The 23,376-nt window shown below is 43.9% G+C and overlaps 1 protein-coding gene and 1 long non-coding RNA gene across 4 annotated transcripts in view; one reads left to right on the plus strand and one right to left on the minus strand.

Annotated features, from left to right (window-relative positions):
• The window catches only part of LOC137633937 (uncharacterized), a 249,298-nt gene extending 239,259 nt beyond the window's left edge, over positions 1 to 10,039 (minus strand). For 2 of the 3 annotated variants that reach the window (XR_011042364.1, XR_011042363.1), the window contains exons 1-3: positions 9,901 to 10,039; positions 7,859 to 8,023; positions 581 to 818 (exon numbers count right to left, since the gene is read on the minus strand). Coding sequence is in view for 1 of the 3 variants with exons in the window: in XM_068366167.1 (XP_068222268.1) it covers positions 7,859 to 7,999 (141 nt within the window). In the remaining 2 variants the exon portion in view is untranslated. The remainder of the gene's footprint in view (positions 1 to 580; positions 819 to 7,858; positions 8,024 to 9,900) is intronic. The other variant, XM_068366167.1, reaches the window with a different exon arrangement.
• Positions 1 to 23,376, plus strand: part of LOC137633939 (uncharacterized) — a 359,450-nt gene that overhangs the window by 78,592 nt on the left and 257,482 nt on the right. The gene's annotated exons all lie outside the window — the stretch shown is intronic.

A 23,376-nucleotide genomic window follows, 5' to 3' on the forward strand; every position in this document is an offset into this window, starting at 1 on the left:
CACAGTAGTAACTCGGTTTAGGAGTAACTTTGAATACGAGTCTACAAACTCAACTTGGTTTATGGGAATTGTTTTGATCTGTGAGAAAAGATTTCAAACCGTATGGGAATGTTTTGTGGATAAACAATGAGAAGACTAAAATGAAAGCAGTCAAACGGTGCCCATACACCATCCATGCAGTGTTCACGTTCTTCTTACTCCATGTTCATGACGTTTTAAAGTAAGGGCAAAAATAATCGTCTCTAAAAAGGTTCCTTATAAAAATTGAATGAGAAGAAAAAAGGATAAATCAAATGATTCAGTAGGTGATAGTGAAGGTCATTCTCATCTCCCACCAACCAAAGGTACGGAAGTGTGAGTTAATTTGTCAGCTATTTTTCCTTTTCATTGTGATTTCTAATCTTTTACTTATTTCTGACGATAGGGGTTATAAATTGTCATTAATTTACATTACGAAACCTTTAAATCTGATGACATATGTTTATTTATGTGAATTTTCTTTATTTTTTATGGGAAAACTCGTAAACCAAGATACTGTACGACTGCATTGCTTCAAACTGAAGTTTTGTACACAACTCACCTCAAGAATTTTTCATCATTCTTGACATTTCCCGAATTGAGTCTATGCAAGATCTTTTTTTTGTCATTCTTGGTGTTGAATCTAGATTTCGATACTTAGTTCCCATAGCCTTCCGTCTTGATTCAGCCGGGAGAGCTTTTCTCTTCCTTAGTGTCAAAGATTCTTACTACGTTCAGCACATAAAAATACATTTGTGCGGTCTCTAGCTTTCGAAACATCTGCCAGCAGGATTATCTTTCTGAAATGACCGATTTGATAATGGACGAATCACGTTGCATTACAAACTTACAGTACAGTAATTAAACTGTATACAGTATACACTGTATAGAGTTATGTTATTTTTATTAGTAAAATAAATTTTTGAATATACTTACCCGATAATCATGTAGCTGTCAACTCCGTTGCCCGACAGAATTCTATGGAGGGATACGCCAGCTATCACAATACTAGAAGGGGGTGTACTTACCAGCGCCACCTGTGGCCAGGTACTCAAGTACTTCTTGTTGACACCTCCTCAATTATTCCTCGGTCCACTGGTTCTCTATGGGGAGGAAGGGAGGGTCGATTAAATCATGATTATCGGGTAAGTATATTCAAAAATTTATTTTACTAATAAAAATAACATTTTTCAATATTAAACTTACCCGATAATCATGTAGCTGATTCACACCCAGGGGGGTGGGTGAAAACCAGTGTACAAGATTAAAGGATAGCTAAGTATCCCATATTTCATATAACAGTTATCTCAAATAACAATGAAATAATAAGTACCTGGTAAGGAAGTCGAATTGAACCGTTACTCTGCCTCTTTTTTTAAGTTCGTCTTCCTTACTGAGCGCAGCGTTCCTCTTGGAGGCTGAATCAACCCAAAGGTGCCAAAGTATATGGGGTTGCAACCCCTACTAAAGGACCTCTACAAAACCTTTAACCCAGGCGCTTCTCAAGAATGAATAGACCACCCGCCAAATCAAAAGGATGCGGAAGGCTTCTTAGCCTACCGTAACAACCATAAAAACAACAATAAAAGCATTCAAGAGAAAGGTTAAAAAAGGTTATGGGATTAAGGGAATGTAGTGGCTGAGCCCTCACCTACTACTGCACTCGCTGCTACGAATGGTCCCACGGTGTAGCAGTTCTCGTAAAGAGACTGGACATCTTTCAGATAAAATGATGCAAACACTGACTTGCTCCTCCAATAGGTTGCATCCATTATGCTCTGCAGAGAACGGTTTTTATTAAAGGCCATCGAAGTAGCTACGGCTCTTACTTCGTGGGTCCTTACCTTCAGCAATGCAAGGTCTTCCTCCTTTAAGTGAGAGTGGGCTTCTCTAATCAGAAGCCTTATATAATATGAAACCCCATTCTTGGACATGGGCCTCGAAGGTTTCTTGATGGCACACCATAAGGCTTCTGACTGTCCTCGAAGAGGTTTAGACCTCTTAAGATAAAATTTGAGAGCTCTGACAGGGCAAAGAACTCTCTCTAGTTCGTTACCTACCATGTTGGAGAGGCTAGGTATTTCAAACGATCTAGGCCAAGGACGTGAAGGAAGTTCGTTCTTTGCTAGGAATCCAAGCTGAAAAGAACATGTTGCAGATTCGGTCGTGAAACCAATGTTCTTGCTGAAGGCATGAACCTCACTGACTCTCTTAGCTGTTGCAAGGCAGACGAGAAAAAGTCTTGAGGGTAAGGTCCTTGAAGGAAGCTGACTGGAGAGGTTCGAACCTAGGTGACATAAGGAACCTTAAGACTACGTCTAGGTTCCAGCCTGGAGTGGATAGACGACGCTCTTTAGATGTCTCAAAAGACTTAAGAATGTCTTGAAGGTCCTTGTTGGAAGAAAGGTCCAAACCTCTGTGGCGGAGAACTGAAGCCAACATACTCCTATACCCTTTAATCGTAGGGGCTGAAAGGGATCTCTCATTCCTAAGATGTAGAAGGAAGTCAGCTATTTGGGTCACAGAGGTATTGGTAGAGGATATTGAATTGGCTCTACACCAGCTTCGGAAGACCTCCCACTTAGACTGGTAGACTCTACGAGTGGAAACCCTTCTCGCTCTGGCAATCGCACTGGCTGCCTCCTTCGAAAAGCCTCTAGCTCTAGCGAATCTTTCGACAGTCTGAAGGCAGTCAGCCGAAGAGCGTGGAGGTTTGGGTGCAACCTGTCTACGTGAGGTTGACGTAGAAGGTCCACTCTTAGAGGTAGAGTCCTGGGGATGTCGACTAGCCATTGAAGTACCTCTGTGAACCATTCTCTTGCAGGCCAAAGGGGAGCAACCAGCGTCAGCCGTGTCCCTTCGTGCGAGAGGAATTTCTGCAGAACTTTGTTTATTATCTTGAACGGTGGGAATGCGTACAGGTCGAGATGGGACCAGTTCAGTAGAAAAGCATCCACATGAACTGCTGCAGGGTCTGGAACAGGGGAACAGTACAGCGGAAGTCTCTTGGTTATGGAGGTGGCAAACAGATCTATGGTAGGTTGACCCCACAAGGTCCAAAGTCTGTTGCACACACTCTTGTGGAGGGTCCATTCCGTGGGAATGACCTGATTCCTTCTGCTTAGGCGATCTGCTGAGACGTTCATATCGCCCTGAATGAACCTCGTGACCAGAGTGAGGTTTAGACCTCTTGACCAAATGAGGAGGTCCCTTGCGATCTCGTATAGGCTCCTCGAATGGGTCCCTCCTTGCTTGGAGATGTAAGCCAAGGCTGTGGTATTGTCTGAGTTCACCTCCACCACTTTGCCTAGCAGGAGGGACTTGAAGTTCAACAGGGCTAAATGAACTGCTAGTAGCTCCTTGCAGTTGATGTGGAGTAAGTCCTGTTCTTCGTTCCACGTTCCCGAGCATTCCCGTCCGTTCAAGGTCGCACCCCAGCCCGAGTCCGATGCATCTGAGAAGAGATGAAGATTGGGGGTCTGAATAGCCAACGAAAGACCCTCCCTGAGAAGGAGGTTGTGCTTCCACCACAGGAGAGTGGTCTTCATCTCTTGGGTGATTGGGATAGAGACTGCTTCGAGAGTCGAACCCTTGTCCCAATGAGCTGCAAGATGGAATTGAAGAGGGCGGAGGTGGAGTCTCCCTAGCTCGACGAACAGGGCCAGTGATGAAAGGGTCCCTGTGAGACTCATCCACTGTCTCACCGAGCAACTGCTCCTCTTCAGCATGCTCATGATGCACTCTAGGGCTTGGCTTATCCTGGGGGCCGAAGGAAAAGCCCGAAAATCCTGACTCCGAATCTCCATTCCCAGGTACACAATGGATTGGGAGGGAATGAGTTGAGACTTTTCTATGTTGACTAATAGACCCAGTTCTCTGATTAAGTCTAAAGTCCAATTGAGATTCTCCAGACAGCGACGACTCGTGGAGGCTCTCAACAGCCAGTCGTCCAAGTAGAGGGAGGCTCTGATGTCCGATAAGTGTAGGAATTTTGCTATATTCCTCATCAGAGTAAAGACCATAGGAGCTGTGCTTAGGCCAAAACACAGGGCTTGGAATTGGTAGACAACCTTTCCGAAAACGAATCTCAGGAAAGGTTGGGAGTCTGGATGAATAGGAACGTGAAAGTAGGCATCTTTCAAGTCCAACGAGACCATCCAGTCCTCCTGCCTGACCGCTGCTAAGACCGACTTCGTCGTCTCCATCGTGAACGTCTGCTTGGTGACATACGCGTTGAGCGCGCTGACGTCCAGCACCGGTCTCCAACCTCCTGTCTTCTTGGCCACAAGAAAGAGACGGTTGTAGAAGCCCGGGGATTGATGGTCCCGGACTATAACCACTGCCTTCTTCTGCACAAGTAGCGACACCTCCTGGTGCAATGCTAGCCTCTTGTCCTCTTCTTTGTAGTTGGGAGAGAGGTTGATGGGCGATGTGGTCAGAGGTGGTTTGAGGCAGAATGGAATCCTGTAACCGTTCCTCAGCCAACTGACAGACTGGGCGTCTGCACCTCTCTTCTCCCAGGCTCGCCAGAAGAACTTGAGCCTGGCTCCTACTGCTGTCTGGAGATGCGGAGAGTCAGTTTTTACCTTTAGATGTCCTGGAGCCTTTCCTGGACTTGCTCCTGTAAGAGTCTGGACGGGAGCTTCCTCGGCTGGGGGCTCTACCACGAAAGGGCGGTATGAACCTCGTAGCAGGGGTATCAGCCACTGGTGAGCGATAAGTCTTGGGGACTGAGGTAGTAACCTTAGACTTACGAGCCGATGAGGCTACAAGATCGTGTGTGTCCTTTTGTATCAGGGCAGCAGACAAGTCCTTAACCAGCTCTTCAGGGAAGAGGAACTTCGAGAGCGGAGCAAAAAGGAGTTGTGACCTTTGGCAAGGTGTAATGCTGGAGGAAAGGAAGGTACACAGCTGTTCCCTTTTCTTCAAAACCCCTGATACAAACATCGACGCAAGCTCACCAGATCCATCCCTAATGGCCTTATCCATGCAGGACATTAATAGCATGGCAGAATCCTTGTCCGCAGGAGAGGTCTTCTTGCTGAGGGCCCCCAGGCACCAGTCAAGAAAGTTGAACATCTCAAATGCTCTAAACAGTCCTTTCAGTAAGTGATCAAGGTCTGAGAAGGTCCAGCAAACCTTAGAGCGCCTCATTGCAGTTCTCCGAGGCGAGTCCACCAGACTTGAGAAGTCAGCCTGGGCAGAGGCAGGTACTCCCAAGCCTGGTGCTTCTCCTGTGGCATACCAAACGCTCGCTTTCGAAGTGAGCTTGGTCGGCGGGAACATGAAAGAAGTCTTGCCAAGGTGTTGCTTAGACTGCAGCCACTCCCCTAAGATCCTTAATGCTCTCTTAGAGGACCTTGCTAGGACTAGCTTAGTATAGGAGGACTTAGCATGTTGTATGCCCAGCGAAAACTCAGATGGCGGAGAGCGGGGAATAGCAGAGACAAAGTGGTCTGGGTAAACCTCCCTAAGCAGAACCAAGACCTTACGAAAGTCAATAGACTGTGGAGAAGGCTTGGATTCATCCACGTCTGATGAGGGATCCAGGTGTGCCTCCTCATCATCAGACGCCTCATCACCAGAGTGTAGCGAAGGAATCGGACAAGAATGCTGAACAGCAGAGTCAGAACGAGTAGGAACAATAGTAGTGGTTTCCTCTTCAAGTAACTGTTGAGGGAGAACCTGAGGCTCAGACTGCAAAGGCTGAATAGCCGACGAAGCAGAAGGAAGGCGCATGGGTGGAGGAGGCTGACTCCTAGCATGAGTGGTTGCACCCAAGGATTGCGCTTGCTGAGCGGTTGGTGGAAGCGGAGTAGCAAGTTCCTGTTCCTGTGGTGTGAGCGGAGCGTGATGAGGTTGAGGCTGCGCAGAACAAGGTAAATGTCTCGCAAGCTGAGGCTCCTGAGGCGCAAGGCCAAGGTGTAGTGGAGCTTGCCTTGTGGATGGTTGAGCTCGCTGCAGCGAGAGCTGAGGAGACTGACTCATGGACGGGAGAGGTTGTTGTACCTCAGCCAAGAGTTGCACCACTGGTGGAGCAGCAAAGGGAGGCGGAGGAAGAGAGGTATAATCCTCCTGATCCCAAAGCAAAGGTTGCCTTAAAGAAGGCGGAGGCTGAACACCACTGGGAACAGCAAACTCAGACCGTGGCTCAACATCGTACGCCTGGCAGGTGGTACTGCGATCAGGCGGAGCGAGCGCAGGCGGAGCGAGCGCAGGCGGAGCGAGCGCAGGCGGAGGGAGTGTAGGCGGAGGCGGAGGTGCAACACTCTCAGCCCGACACTCACGCATCAAGTCCGAAAGCTGTGCTTGCATGGACTGTAGTAGAGTCCACTTAGGGTCGGCAGAAACTACAGTAGGCTGAGGTAAAGCCTTAACAGTCGAGCTCTGTTGTGGCAGAACCTTACTCCTCTTGGGCGGAGTGCAGTCGACAGATGACTGCGGCGAGTCAGAGCTGAGCCAATGACTGCAACCTGGCTGAGCACTCGCGGACTGGACTCTGCGTTTAAGTGGTCTCGAGACCTGAGACCAACGTTTTTTCCCTGACAGATGATCAGCGGACGAGAAAAAGACGGGCTCAATCGTCTGCGGGTGGGAGTGACGGTCTTTGGAAGACACGCCCGCAACCACCGAGGATACTTCTGTGCGCCTAACAAGGCCTGCCGAACCCTTATGCCCTTCGACATTGCTTCTCCCCTGGGCATGGGAGCTTGCAAGAGGTCCCGGACTGGGAGGACGACTGGCTCGCACAGAAGAATCCTCACGCACCACACTGGCACTGACACTAGCACTTGGCACTGCACTGATACTAGCACTCGTCACAGCACTGGCACTAACTCCACCCACTGCACTCTTGACCTTAAGTTCCTTAACTTCGGCCATCAGAGACTTATGGTCACTTACCACTGACTCTACTTTATCGCCTAAGGCCTGAATAGCACGCAAAACAACAGACATATCAGGCGGAGGGCAAACAGTAGGTTCGGGGGTAGCCACTACAGGGGTAGGAAAAGGTAGGGGATCATGAGGTGAGGAAAACAGTGAAGAGTGAGAAGAACTCCTCCTAACTCTACCTCTCTCTAACTTAGATGAATATTTTAAAAGACGGACAAATTCCAGTTCCGAAAGTCCGGCGCATTCCTCACATCGATTTTCTAACTGACAGGGCCTGTCCCTACAGTCAGAACAAGCGGTGTGAGGATCTACTGAGGCCTTCGGAATACGCCTATTGCAAGACCTACATCGTCTATGGGAGGGGGCTTGCGAAATGTCAGACATCTTGAATCCAAAGAGTTAGCCAAAGGGGTTTCCAAAATCAAGCAAAAGATCGTTAACCGTTAATCAGGACTATATAAAAGCTATCTAGCTAATATAAGAAGGTTTCCAGTAATGCGACAGCCGAAATCTGAGAGAATACTTCACCAATTAGCCGTGAACAAACTCGAAGATCATAAGCGTATCCCAGAACGTCTTGCCGGAAGCACGACAGAGGAATAATTGAGGAGGTGTCAACAAGAAGTACTTGAGTACCTGGCCACAGGTGGCGCTGGTAAGTACACCCCCTTCTAGTATTGTGATAGCTGGCGTATCCCTCCATAGAATTCTGTCGGGCAACGGAGTTGACAGCTACATGATTATCGGGTAAGTTTAATATTGAAAAATAAAAGGTTAAACAATTCAAAGTCAAGATACACTACATTCCAATCAAAATTTAAAAAACTGTTACAGTATTTCAATTCAGAACATTCAAACTATTTCTATATGGATCACCAATATTGAGAGCCTTAGGTCTAATTTCATTACAAATATTGAATAGTTTAGCATATACAGTTGACTTTACTTTTGGTTCCAATTGAAGAGGATGTACTAAAACACGCGGCAGAGCAGATGCTGACTCACGAACGTATACGGCTGAGGCAGTATGCTCGTGCAGCCTTAACCAGAGGAAAAGCTCTTGTTGAGAATTTGCACACGTTGGCATCAAAATTCAGCCGACCTGCATGACCTGAAAGCATAGTTAATGGTATTATTAACTAGATTAATCTCTGGAGGAAATTAAAACCTGATAAAAATGTCAAAATCTTCAAGATATTTGTGTTTTTCTTAACTATGCAAAACTGAATCCTTTGATAAGAGTATGATTTCAGTGTAGATGGAACTCGGCTTTAAGAATTCATAATGGGGTTCGTAATGAATGCACTGGCGGGTGGTTGGAGAGCCTGTCCCCTCGTCAGCACACTGCACAGACGCTTCCGACCTTCGCCTATGACTTAAGGAGTGGACTCAGGGTTGTATTATTAGGAAAAATACGAATCACTTTAAACATTTCTAATTATTCCTTCACAGATACAGATACAAACCCTAGCTCCTTTCAGGGGAGAAAGTTCCTATAATCAAGTCGACTTGTATCAAATACCAGGATGTCCAAAGACTTTGACCAAGGGAGATGTTTAAGTCTTGGCTTTTCTTTTCCATCCAATCAGAATCGGGTATTGGGAGCACCAAGCGTGGTTTGAGATGCTCATTCTAATCGACCGAGACGAGAAAATGAGAACACATCACTGCAAGAGTGAAGATACTTTTAAATCGTTTTATAATTCGACTAATTCGAAAATTGTAAGGATTGTGAAGTTTACCGAGAGTAATGATTTTACAGCTTATTTGTATAAGATAGGACTCCAGGTGGATTATTCTGGTGTTTATTCAAAGTATTGTTTTGGTGAAATGCGTTATAACTATGATGGAAAATCAACAAACAACGGTAAATCCACGTTTTATGGCGGTGTTATAATACAGTAGCTCGTGCCACGATTCCAGGAATTGTTGCCCGTCCCAACACCATAAACGCCCCATTCTTTCTTCTTCTTCGCTAATTGCCGGGCCATCTCACCCACAACAAAAAGAAAGTTGACCAACAGGGAGAAGATCGTACATGAAGATTGCGACTTCAATGACTTAGAGTAATGTAAGTACAGTATATACATCTATATTTATGTTAATGTAGTTCATTGGGACAAATGTAAATTTACTTTTTAGGTGTGAAATGGATTTCCTTTTACAAAATATGATTGTGTTACCTTGCTAAGAGTCAAATGGGTTGCAAATCAAACACAGGGTAGGCTAAGAATACGGCAGTCTAGCCGTTAGGTAAGGACACGACTTGTAGGTTAGGTTAAGTAGGGATGTTTAGGTCAGGTGGTGTTCTTGAGTAGAGGTTTTGCAGAACAACGGACAGGGGTTTTTGTAATGCGACGGCGATGTCTTACGAATCACTAGGAAAAAAGAAGGAAATTTCAATTTCATCATCATTATCATTATTGAAAGAGGAAATTAACCAGCCTCATGAATCAAGCTGGTCTCTTCAGAACTGGTCAAAAGGCAGTTTGGGGAGGTAACGTATGCATAATGTGGGGACAGAGAACGGTGAATGGATATATATTTACCAAGTTTACGAAAGAGTTGAAAATAAGCATAGGGCACGGCCATCATCATACATGGAGGTGGCCGCTATTATAAATAGAGATGGCCGCTATCATATAAACAGGTGACTGCTACCATACATACATGTGGCTGCTATCATAAATACAGATGGCCGCTATCATACATACAGGTGTCTGCTACAATACATACAGGTGGCTGCTTTCATACATACAGGTAGCCACTATCATAGATTCAAGTGGCCGTTATTATAAATACAGGTGTCTGCTATCATACAAATGATCAAAAGATATTACGTAAAAACAACTAATTTACGAAGGAATTCGTCTTCATACGATAGACAAGTGTCTACTCTAAACCTTATGGCAGTTGCCATAAATGTTTGCCGTGACACGGCTAAATACTAAGTACAATTGCTAAACTATTAGTTTAGGTAGTCCGTACCATTATGAAATATTTGTGTTCAACGAGGATAAAATAGAGCAGATTTATATTAAAAAAAATAACTTAATCATGGTTTCCTAGACTTCGAACTGCTCAAGACTGCGGCAATTAGCGGGCACTCTATGATCCCAACGTGGGACTTCCATCGTCTCGAATGTAAACAAACATTGTTCTTCCTCTTCTTTAGTTTTTCTTCAGAGATGGAACTGTAGAAGACACAATATTACTAAGAAAACAATATTAATAGAAGCCTTATTATTATTATTATTATTATTATTATTATTATTATTATTATTATTATTATTGTTATTATTATTATTATTATTATTATTATTATCATTATTATTATTATTACTCCTGGTTCCTTATTGCTCACTCCGCAAAATAAGTTTATATTACCTGTGCCTTAAATAAATTAATATCGTAATGAGATTCTCAATATTTACTTTTATTCCATTCTACCTTGAAATTAGATAGGATAACACCTTGCTATCATCAGTTTTGGCAACCCATTGTGGTCAGTTTTGATTTCTTAAATTCTTCTTTTATATGCATTGTTTATTGTTTTTATCATCTCTTATCTCCCTGGTCTTCTTCTTTTCTTATATAAAGTTATACTATCTTTCACCAGTATTTGTACTTCTTTCTTCTTATGATTGCATTTTTCTTCTAATTCTGTTTTAACCTAATATCTTTTTCATTTCTCTTTTTTCTATAAAGTTCCTTTCTTTCTTTAATCTTTCTTCTCATTTCCTCGGTTACCCAAGGTTGTTCTTTGGTCTTCCCTTCTTTCGTTACCCTTCTCCTATATGTTTTAGCCAAATGTTCTTGTTTCATTTCTGCCATTATTATGTTTAGCTCTTCAATGTTTTTTACATCCTTGCTGACAAGTTTTCTCTCTATAGATTTCACATATTCGTCTATATCTTTTGTGTCTCCTATAATATGCAATTTTTTTCCCACTTCACTTTATTACAATTATTTTCTCTATTTGTTGTTACTTCCAATTCTACTGTTATTAAGTTGTGATCTGATATGTCTAATACTGTTTTATCTTCATCTATTTCCATACATTTAAATTGTTTATATAGCATGTTATTTGCAAGTACAAAATCAATAGCACTATGCTGATCTTGTCTATTCCATGTGTATAGTCCTGAGCACCTTTCATCTCCATTTAATAGTGTTAGGTTGTGGTTACCCATCCAATCTAGCACCATTTCCCCATTTCTGTCTACTTGTTGGTGTCCCAGAAATCCCACGTGGCCGTTAAAATCCCCCATAACTAGCAAAGGAGTTGTTTCTCCTGCTTTCTGTATTAATTTTTCACATTCCACTTTCAATTCTTGATCTCTTTTTCTATCTTCTTCTGTATTTCCTACAGCAAAATATACTAATATTATCAGAAATTCTAAGTAGTTGATTTTGCACTGTACCATTATTATATCGCTATGTTTTGTTTCCATTTCCTCTGCTTCAGTGATATTATTGTTTTTAAAGATTAACATTAACCCACCACCCTTTTTTGTCTTTAAAATCCCTTTTTTTTCTATTTTTAACAGACTTTTACTTAGCTGTATTTTATCTATCTTTCTGTGCGTTTCTGTCAAACAAATTTATGAATTTTATTTGTATTCATCTCGTTTTCTACTTCTATTAAATTCTGCTTAGTTAGTGCTTGGATATTTAACAGGCATATTTTTATACATTGGCTAACTTTTTTGTCTAAACTTATACCTTTTCTAATTCGCTCTGCTTGCGTTTGCTTCTTGACGAAAATTGTCGTCGTTTCTTACTAGTTCTCCGCTCTTTATGTACCACCCCTGCTCTCCATTTTCTTTTCTTTTTCCTCTCTCAATTCCTCTAGCAACTTCCTTTCTTTTTCCCTTTCCCTAAAAGTGAGGTCAGGCACTATGAAAAATAGTCTCAACTCCTCTTTTGTTGATTTCCTGAGGTGTTTCCCCCTTGCAATTACTCCCCATTTTTCCTTGGTGGTTTTATGCTTAAAGAGCAAGGGCCTTGGTTTTTGTCTTTGTCCCTGTCCCTCTCTCTCTCTTCCCTTGGTTTGCCTAACCTACCCACTTCTTCAATTTCAACATCGTTCATTCCTAACTCGACATTAATCAAACTCCCACATATATCAAAATCATCTCTCAGCTTTTCATTACTATCAACTTTTGTACTTTCTTTTATGTTGAAAATGACTATATTGTTTTTCTTTTTCTCCTTTTCCCTTATTTCTATCATCTCTGCCCTAACTTCCTCCATAACTTCTTCTCTTGTCAGTTGACCCGTTCCTATCATATTATTATCCACTAAAGCCCTGATCTCCTTTTTTAACTCATCTACCGTATCCTGCAGCCCTGTGAAATTATCCCTGAGCTCATCATACCGTTTCCTAAGTTTCTTGTTTTCTGCCTTCAAGTTTTTGAAACTCCCCCCCTGGCATCTGCTACAAAACCATCGGGCATGTTTAGATTCACTAATTCTCTTAAATTCACTTCTGTCTAGTTGTCCACAGCCTATGTGGAACCATACACCACACAAATCACATTCTATCGCTTCTTGGTTCGATCTTACCCCTATTTTGCACCATCCGCAGTCGTTTGGACCAGCCATGCTTTCTTCTTGTTCAGAGTCACTTGAATATTCTTCCTCTCCTTTTGCCCCTTTCACTTCCTTCTTTCTCACACTCACACCCACTGCACCTTTCACTGATTCTCTCTTAGACACCATGTTTAATATCTTTTGAGCTTGAGTATGTTATTCTAGAGGCTTTATAATTATCAGAGCACACAATCCCGTTTTGAGGCACAAATAAATATTGTTATCACCTTACATTTCTTTAAACATATCAAGAGTAGGGTTGTCACACGTCCCGGATTTTATCCTTTTGTTCTCTGTCCCGCATTGACCCTTCTGGGACACCCTTATTGTCCTGATTTTAGTTCAACATAATGCTAATGTTGAGTGTGTATCCTCCCTCACTAATGTCCTGTGGACTGACGAGCGGAACAGGTTGAACGTGGCTTCTGTAAAAGCTACCTCAAAATGTCCTTGGAACTTTAACTTTTGGAGAAAAGAATCTTGTTGGCAGGTGCTAGAGAGGACCTATTGAAAAAAGTAAAACTTACTTACTTTGATGGCTGCTTTTCCGGTCCCATACAGCAGGGGAACCCCACTCTTTACAGGACCTCCACTGTCGTTTTACCTTGTTTATTCAGAGTATTTAACGTTTCATGTCTCATATTCTTCATTTACTGTTAAATCGTCACTGTCAAAGGACTCATGAAATGAGAAAGTCTTCAGGGAAATATAATTAAAGAATAGAGATTTGAGTTAAATTTTTGCTTATGTAATTTTTTTAATTTTATCCTAACAAAATGTTTGTTGAAATTCCGTATAGATATGAGAGAGAGAGAGAGAGAGAGAGAGAGAGAGAGAGAGAGAGAGAGAGAGAGAGAGAGAGAGAAGGAATGGGGGGGGGGAGTACTAGGTATAGCCACAGGTGTAAACACTGAAGGAGGGTTGGGCTAACTTGGGGGAACCTCTGCGTCACAGTTACGTGATTAAGTACCACTTCTTCGAAATGCTCTGAGGGAAGGGAAGAAGTTCCTCTTTTTTCTAAGAGTAAACAGGTTAATTAAGCACACCTGTCCATTCATTGTACCACCACAAATTAGGCCAATGTTTGAAACATTCATTGCTGTAGTTTCATGGAAATCCATAAGCCTATTTGATAGATATTTGGGTAAAACACTATTACACAGCCTCTGTGGACGTTAGCGTTAGGGTAGGTGTACGGAATTAAAATAAGGCAACTTTACTAATTCTTTCTATCAAACAGTATTAGTAGGTAGAGTAATAAATACCCTACCTGTCATAGATATAACCTATCTCTAGAAATTACAAAATACAATAGTAAGACTGAGAATATTTTTTTTACATAGTATCACAAAAAACTGCAGACTTTGATCGATAAGAAATATTTTTATGTTATATAAAGCTGATAAAACAATAAGTACTTAAATTATTAAATCCATTATTCTCTCAAATTGTTTTTAAATAAATATTTTTTTTTTTTTCTATAGCTGGAAGTGTTGGGTTTGCAATGAGACAACGTCCTGGTGACCCAACTTTATTACAAGATACTCAAGAGCCGACTGACTGGCAACAGCGTATACAGATGCATGCTCGGCAGCGCATGGCCGGAAAACATATCGTACCCCCCCCCCCTCAAGATTATACTTATACATGGCAAAAATAAAAGGGGGAAATGTCCCTAGATCAATGAGAAATGAGAGAGAAGGAAAAAATTAAAGCTAACTTTTCGCTACATACACAAAAACAGAATAAAATACATAAATTCTTTGGAAAGAAATATCAATTCCTGATGCAATTACATACAACAGGTAATAACATCATTCTGCAAAGTCTTTGAGCCACTTGGGTTTACCGGCGGCCCTTCTCGGCCTACTAACGACGTTGGGCTCCTGTATGGGGAGTGTTACCTGTTCTGTCCGGGTATGGCTTGCGGAGGTCCCGTGCTGAGACACGGGCGTGCCGGAGGGCGGAGCGATGACTCTCAGGTGTAGTCTATTCCTTTTTGATAGCCTGCCGCTCCCGTTGAGCTTGACGGTGTACTGACGATGGGGCTTTGTTTCCGTTACTATGCCCGTTCTATCCCACTGCTTGGTAGCTTGGTTTTGTATGCGTACACGGGTACCTAGTTTGATGGGCGGTAGTCTTCTGGTAGTGCCAGGGATGCGCATCACCTCCTGCGACCTTGCCACTTGTAACTCTCTTCGACGTATCGTCTGCCTCCAATGTCTGTCTACTAACAGGTGTCTCCTGGCCGTCGGTACCCCATCGCGCAGCTGGCGACCCGTTGCAAGCTGAGACGGCGACTTGTTAATCTCTCTGAGGGGAGTGTTGGGATACTGAAGTATCGCCAGGGCTGTTTTGTCCGGCTCAAGGGCTCCAACTTTAACTTGTTTTCTCGGAGTAGCCTCTTTGCCGATTTGACAGCTGCTTCTTCCCTGCCATTAGACTGGGCCGACGACAGCCGGACCTTGACTCCCCATCTCCTGAAGAAGGCCTCCATCTCCTCGCTGGCCAAGTTCGTACCTCCGTCAGTTGATATTTGTTCCGGGGCTCCCCAACACGAGAAATATGATTGAAGGTGATTGCTGATTTTGTTAGATGTGGCACCATTGGGGAAATGAGCTACTTCTAACCAACCTGTTAGTCTATCTGCATATACCACGTATACACTGCCTTCTATCTGGAACATATCTGCGACGACTTGCTGGAAGGGGCATTCCACAAGGGGTGTGTGCATCATTTCTTCAGGAGGCAGTGAGGGGGCGTGTTCATTGCATGAAGTGCATTGGGCACGGCGATGCTGAAGGTCCCCTTCTATTCCCAGCCAATAGACCGACTGCCTGGGTCTTCTAAGCCTAGAGTCGAGGCCTTGGTGTCCTGTGTGTAGGTTAGCAGCTACCTGGCGGCGTAAATCCTCGGGGATGACCAAACGAACACATCCTTTGTCCACTGAGTATGTCACCAGATCCTGGTTGATGGCTAGCCGGTCCCGAACGCTGAAGAAGGAACGAAGGCAGGCAAGTTCTTGCAATTTCTGTTAGGGCCAGTCGCCCGCTGCAACCCTGGCAAGCAAGAGCTGATATACAGGGTTGTTAGATGAGACGCTCCTGACGCAGTCTTCATCCAACACGATGATATCCGGTTCCAAGGCAGCCATGGTTGCACATGGCACTGACACTTGAATGTCGTCCTCCAAATCCACGTTGGAAGCTTCGTATGATGCTCGCATGGTCGGGTACCTTGAAAGAAAATCCGCGGCAGTGTTCCTTTTTCCGGGCAGGTATTTCATGTGGAACTTGAACTGGAGTGTCTTCTCTTTCAGGTTGAATAATCTTGGGTTGATGACGTCCTTGAGGGCTCTGTCACCCAGTAGTTTGATGAGTGGACAGTGGTCCGTGATGATGGTGAGATTAGGACACCCAAGTAGGAACAACCTGGCCTTCCGCAAGCACCAGGTAACTGCTAGGGCTTCTCCTTCTACGGGGGCATACCTAGCTTCAGAGGGGGTGAGGTGTCGACTACCACACAGGGCAAGGCATCAGCCGCCCTTGCAACAAAAGGGGCTGTCAGCTGACTGACAAACGCAATACTGCTGAAGGACTACGAAACCCGATGCCTTCCTTGTTCCAATCCGTCATTATCGTCGTAGGGCGTGTCTTGTCGTAATATGCCAAGACGTCCTTGGCTAATTGACAGATGACCTCCTGTGCCTGCCGGAGTTTGTCACGTAGCTGGCTATCCCAGTAGACGTTTTTTCCGGTGGGCTTACTGAGGAGGTCCCCTAAAGGGCTCCATGATGGGCGCCGTTGCAAGAAAGGGAGCTAATTGATTCACGAATCCGAACCACGACCTAATATCCGTGATGGAGGGCTTCTCTGGCATATGGAAGTTACGAGTGGCGTCTAGTCATTCGTCTGCGGGCTTGTATGACTCCCATCCCAGGTAATAACCGACGAAAGTAACCTCTTTCTTGCAGAATTTAAACTTCTCGGGCTTGAGTGTGATACCTGCAAAGGCACACGTTGACAGGAATTCATATACATGCCAGAACGCCTCTTTTATGCTTTCTGGTGATGTCTTGCAGGGCATCATCGAACCTTTTTGTGTAGGCGTCGGACGCCGAACAGTGACCCATGGGTGTTATACGTTAACGGTATCGTCCCCAAGGGGTGATGAAGGTCGTGAGTGGGCGGCTGTCCTCGTCCAATTCCACTTGATGGAAACCCCAGTGGGCGTCCGTCGTAGTCTTGTACGTGTGAATGGGGATGCTTGAAATCATGTTGAAGGGTGCTGGTGTATGATGAGTCTCACAAAGACAGTGCAATGGGCGTTGAGGCGCTGGAAGTCTACTGTGCGGCGAGGTTGGCTCGTCTTTTTGGCTACGACGACCATCCTCACACACCATTCTGTTGCATCGCCCACTGGGACTGGTTCTATCACACCCTTCCGAACGTCCTCGTCAAGTTGGGCCTTGACCTCCTCTTCCTAATGCTTAGGGATTGTTGCGGGCGTTTGACAGGCATAAGGCACGGCATCAGGCAACAAATGGATGTGGTGCTGCTTGCCCGTCATTACAGGTAAAGGTTGTATTAAAGGATGTTGATGAGAAATGCCGTAATAACCATTCCTCAAGTCTTGGTATATTCTCCTCCACAGGCGGGATAGGTAAGGTGGCTGGCTTCATTGTCTTAGGGGAGTTAGGCCGTGCGACTTCCTCGTTAAACACATCAGCTGATGCAACGAGATGGTAGGGGTGAGGGGAGCCAGGCGGTACTATTCCCAGCTCCTTACAAGCATTCAGTGATACATAGAAGTTCTTGGCCGTCGGTACAAAGTAAACCTCCTGCTTCGTGCATCGCCCATCTATATCAATGAAGCATGCCGTTGATCCGAGACATCTCACTCGGAGATTAGCTACGTCCCTCAGACCTGTTCGTGGCTGAAACTCTAGGGGATTTATTTGCAGGCTTGAAAGGATCGTGGGTCTGGCAACGCAGATCTGTGCTCCTGTATCTGCTACGATGAGTGTAGATACTGAATTCCTGTTCCTATGGGAAACACAAGCCTTGTTTGTAGGGTGGGGTGAGAGGTGTGTGTCTGCAACAATCACTAAACTCAAGGCAAGCGGCGCTTTCTTCGTACTCCTGCAGCATTTCTGAAAGTGCCCTGCCTTTTGGCACACGTCATACCTTTTGCTGGGCATGACGTTCGACCAAACGGATGGCGTCCCCCACAATTTCCGCAACACTTTGCATTGAAGTTGCCGCACAACACAGCGACGTCTGGCTCTACATCATCCCTGCCTGTGACGTCATCACTCGAGGCGCCAGCAGACTCCCTCTCACCGATAGCGACACGCGGGACACTTTCAACGCTTGGCGTGCAGCTTCGAAAGTGCAGCACAGTGCCTGAAAGGCATCTACACTTTTAAATGTATCATATGCCTGAAAAACGTGCCTTTTTAATACAGGGTCACTGAAGCCTACCATCATTTTCCGCAGCAGCATGTATTCTATCAAGCACTCCCTGCATTTAGGACACTGAAAATCACAGTCGGTGGCCTTCTGAGCACACCTCGAAAAATAGTCGCTCACTGACTCCTCGCGCCCTTGTGCGAGGGCAAAGAATTCAGACCACTGCACTGCCTGATTTGACGACCACAACACAATATTCCCAGTGGCGTCCAGAGCTGCGTCTGGGGCGAGGGCGTTCCATTTGGCATCTGAATACCGAGCGTCCAGTGCACGCTGCAACGCCGGCACACAGTTGAGCCTAATGTGCAGGACAACATCCTGCAGGGGGAACTTGTTAAGGTGAATCCAACACGTCATCGAACGTCTCCAGGATCTGAACGCTGCCGAGGACATTACCGAATCACACTTCTCAGGGGCAGCAGAGACAGGAACTTCACTGGCACGAGCTCCGGAACCGGGTAGGGCATCCTGAAGGGAACAGATGGCGTGTTGCTGGTCTGCAATTAACGTCTGTGCTTGCATCACGGCCTGTGACAAGGCCCTTGGCATCGCAGGTGAGGCCCGCCTTGGCGTGCCCATGGGTGGTCGACGTATCTGGGGCATGGCTTGGTTCTCATCCTACTCACTGCGCCATGTTGGGTTTGCCATGAGACAACGTCCTGGTGACCGAACTTTATTACAAGATACTCAAGAGCCGACTGACTCGCAACAGCATATGCAGATGCATGCTCGGCAGCGCATGGCCGAAAAACATATCGTACACAGCAAACTGTAGTTTCAGTTTCTGTCCTCTACACACAGCTTAGTCAATGTTAAATTGTACTGTTTATATTGTAAAGTACAGAATTACAGAAATATAGGCTATGTGTGCTGTGAGTCAAGTCGTCCGGACGAAAACAGTGAACACTTACAGTTCAGTTTAGCTTTAGTGATACAGTAGTATATTAAAGTAAAATACACTGCAGAACCAGCTGGACAATCTTACAAACAAACCATAAAGGAGCAACTAAAAGGGAGTAATTTTAGAAGAGCTGCTTTTACCATAGCTAAAGTCTCTCTTCTACCCTTACCCTTTAGAGGAAAGTAGCCACTGGACAAGTACAGTGCAGTATTAAACCCCTTCAGCAAAGAAGAATTGTTTGGGAATTTCAGCATTGTCAGGTGTGTGAGGATAGAGGAGAATGTGTAAAGAAGAGGCCAGACTATTCGGTTGTATGTCGGTAAAGGATGAATGAACCATAACCCGATAAAAGGATCCAATGTAATCGATTCCTACATTTAATTGCAATTGTTTCTCTGAGCTCTTCTTCTAAAAGCTTAGTTGTATCAAACCTAAGTATTCTATCTCCCTTTCTGTTGGGTGCTTCCAGTTTTAATTTCAGTGTGGCAATGGGGAGGAGCTGGTGGTCACTACCAATATCTGCACCTCTATAGTTTCTTACATTTCTCAGAGTCCTCCTTCTCTCTTTATTAATGGCAATTTGATCTGTCTGATTGTTGTAATTGCCACATGATGAAGTCCATGTATAGATGTGGAGGTTCTTGTGTTGAAAAAGAGAACCTCCAATGACAAGAATGTTTGCTAGACAGAAACGTCTGAGATACATCTATCACTTTATTTCATGCCAGACAAGTGGCGTGGAATTAAGGTATCAGAAATACAGCCAAAATGTGCAGGGACTATTGAATGTAACTGTACTATGTAAACTATAATCAATATTACCAGGAAGAGAATCAAGTCCTCTTAACCTTTCAAAGATAGTACTTTTTTGGCTACATAACGCACATATATAGCTTTAATTAGTTATTGTCACATACAACAGCGGATTTGAGTTTGAAAGTAACATCTCTATGTTATATAAAGCATATGAAACTCTAATTCATGCAATTATTAATTCTATTATTCTTTCAAACGGTTTTTAAATTATTCCTTTTTTTTTATATCTGAAAAAGTCTATATTTGAATTTCTCAATGTGTTTATAGGTAGTAGATTGGCTATGGCAGCAGCCACCCATTGAGATACCACCGCTAGAGAGTTATTGGGTCCTTTGACTGGCCAGACAGTACTACATTGGATCCTTTTCTCTGGTTACGGCACAATAACAACCAAACAGTTGTTTTGTTTGTATGGAAGGATTGCCTTAACTACATATATGCTCAGTATAATCATATACTGTAGTTGTGTGCTTAAGTGAAATCAGTCGTAGCTCAGCCCTCAAAGAGGAAGGACGTCTCAGCTTGCCCAAGAATCGGCTTACCTGGCACAGGGGACACCAGGCTCCCTCGCCTTGCCTACCATGAGCTCTTACAGCCTGACTTTCATCTGTAATACCATCTACAAAACCAATGACCTCCCCTGCCAGGGCTTCTGTCCACCAGATTCCAAGGAAAGGTGCATTCCATGTCACAGATACTCTTATTCAAGAGATTATGTATGGGGTCATTTCATAATCAAATTGAATATTGAGGTGGACTTGAAAGCCTGCCATTATCAAATCTATTGTTGGTGTGATGATTGCACTCTATTCCATGATGCACTCTTCCTGAATGTGACTCGTAGGAGAAGGGACCCGCCCATCTACAAGAGCAGAATTTTCCCAAGGAGGAATCCAGATATTATAGATAAAATCAGCAGAGAAGAAAGTTTTTACATGCAGGAGGACTGGTTTGGAGATGCTGTCCTCCCACCTCCATGCAAGAAGAAGAAGACCGTGTCTACAAAAGCCCAAGCTCTCTGCCAGTCACTGCACCTTTGCCCAAGTTCAAGGTCCAGCCCACTGAAGGAAAACCTTCCTATGCCGCAGTTCCCGCCCTCGCTTCTGCCAACTCCTAATCAAATTTCTCAACTCGGCCAAACTGCAAAGGGGAGCTCATTCTCACCCCCAAACATCAGGAGAGTGTCAGTTTCTGTGAGGTCGAAGGACATGATGGTGGGTTATGATAAAAGATTATCACTAAAAGAGTCACTTTAATGGAGAATGTGGGAGGCAGCAGTACACAGTTCCTTCGGCCATGAACTTGCCGGTTACACTACACGGACAAAAGAAAGCGGCGTCACGCCACGTACATCATGCCAAGAATTATGGGTAAAAACAAATGATTGCACCCAAGTGTATAATCAACATTACCAATGCATCATAAATAAAAGTTTAATATTCTAACAGCTGCAACATTCAAAATTGACAGATAGGTCCGTGCCTGTGCAAACCTTCTTGGTGATACAGAACTGCTTGGAGGTCTCAGTGGTGGGGACATGGTTGCATTGGACGCCCAGTATCACCTGCAGTGCTTGATAGGACTTTACAACAGCGCAAGATCGGTCCAATCAACAGGACCACAGGACTCACACCAAGAGAGAGCAATGTCGGCAGTAGCCTTTGCTGAACTCGTCCTCTACATTGAAGAAACAAGACAAGATGAGGAGACAGCAGTAGTATTTAGATTGGGCGATCTTGTCCACCTATATCAGTCGAGAATGGAACAGCTCGGAGTGCAGCTCGATACGAGAGTCCACTCCACACGACTGAAACAGAGACTGCTATCTCAGTTTCCTGACGTGCGAGCACACACCAAGGGGAGAGACATATTGATGGCATTTGAAGAAGATCTCGGTACTGCTCTTGACAAAGCCTGCGAACTGGACAGTGATAGTGATGCAGTCCATCTTGCACGTGGTGCACACATTGTTCGCCACCATATGTTTGGAGAAGCCAAGCCCTTCACAGGATTCCCTGAAGGATGTCAAGAAGAATCTGTGCCACCGTTGCTGTTTGCACCAGTCAGCATGATTCTCGAGAGACCCAGCATCAAGAACCAGACGGAAGACACTAACCCTGCAGCAATTACCACAGCCCAGATACTGAAGTTCAACAGGGTCAAACACAAGCGAACTCGTGGCACCACATCGTCCGCCTGTGTCAGGCACAGTGTTGCACAAGAGACCCTACTTCCAACATACATAGGGATGATGTTGCATGCCCATACACGCAAGAAAGAATTAGTCGACAGACTTTCACACCTTGGCTTAAGCATCTCGTATGACAGAGTGCTCCAGCTCTCAGCACAGATGGGCAACCGTGTCTGCAAACAGTTTCACAGAGAACAAGTGGTCTGCCCTCCAAAGTTGCGTGGCGAAGTGTTTACAACTGCCGCTGTAGACAACGTAGGCCACAACCCCAGTGCAACAACATCAAAAGACTCCTTCCATGGTACCGGTATTTCTTTAAACCTAGAACAACAATGAATCTAATCAATAACTCAAACAATCTTTACTTTACAGACTTTGAGTAAAATGTTGTCTTGTCAAAAATACATGATGATGAATATTCATCTCTCATGAATCAAGTGGAGTACTGTAATGAATTATGTCATTTTGAAAAATGGATATTATCATGTACTGTAAAAATATTTGACCCAGAGGTCATCGCACATGTAGAATTCAAGTGGCGGCCATTTTGAAATCCAATATGTTGGCTAATTCATAAATATACACAATGCAGATTGTAACCATCGGATTCCTTTCCTCCCAAAACATACATTTGGGCACCAGAGTAGAGTCAATAGCAGCATTAGACCCAAAGATAATTGAAAATGTAGATTTCAAATGGCAGCCATTTTGAATTCCAATATGGCAGACATGAAGAGGGATTTCATGATGCTTGAATCACAATATGCACAATCCTTTTGACATTTCGAGCTAAACCTTCCCACTACTAAGTTTTTGGGATTATTACTATTATTGATATTAAAACGTTGTAAAGATGCTGTAGTGTTATTAGGAGCAGAACTGATTCTGTACTCCACAAAAATGAAAATAATGCGTTCTTCTACCAGAGAATTCTAGCGATAACTGTGTGTGTGTGTGTGTACACACACACACAGTTATCCACAAAAATGAAAATAATGCGTTCTTCTACCAGAGAATTCTAGCGATAACTGAGGAAAGTTTAGTACTAGTCAGAACGACATTTACAACTAACAGAGAAGGAAACAAAAATATAATCTATTCTGATTTTTCCCATAAATTTAATTTTAAAAGCATCAAATATGTAGTATTTCATATATATTTTTATTTATATCTATCAAAATTAATGTTTCTGGCTTCAGACTACTTCTTTCCTCAATAATGTTAGAAGAAGATACTCGCGGTCATTCTTTTTCATCGTATAGATATGAAAATCTGCAATGATCCTTCTCTATATCCTTTCAAATGACACGACTTTGTATTTGAAGGGAAAAGTTTATGGAACTGGAGATATTCATCAATAGTTATAATTATATAATAAAAGTAATAATAATTTCATATCAAAACTGGTCTTAGTCTCTCTTCAATTGATTGTGGATTTCAATCTCCCATTATCGAGAGAAGAAATAATAAAAGATTAAAATAAGATATTT

Source organism: Palaemon carinicauda, chromosome 43 (genome assembly GCF_036898095.1).
Source record: "Palaemon carinicauda isolate YSFRI2023 chromosome 43, ASM3689809v2, whole genome shotgun sequence".
NCBI lineage: Eukaryota > Metazoa > Arthropoda > Malacostraca > Decapoda > Palaemonidae > Palaemon > Palaemon carinicauda.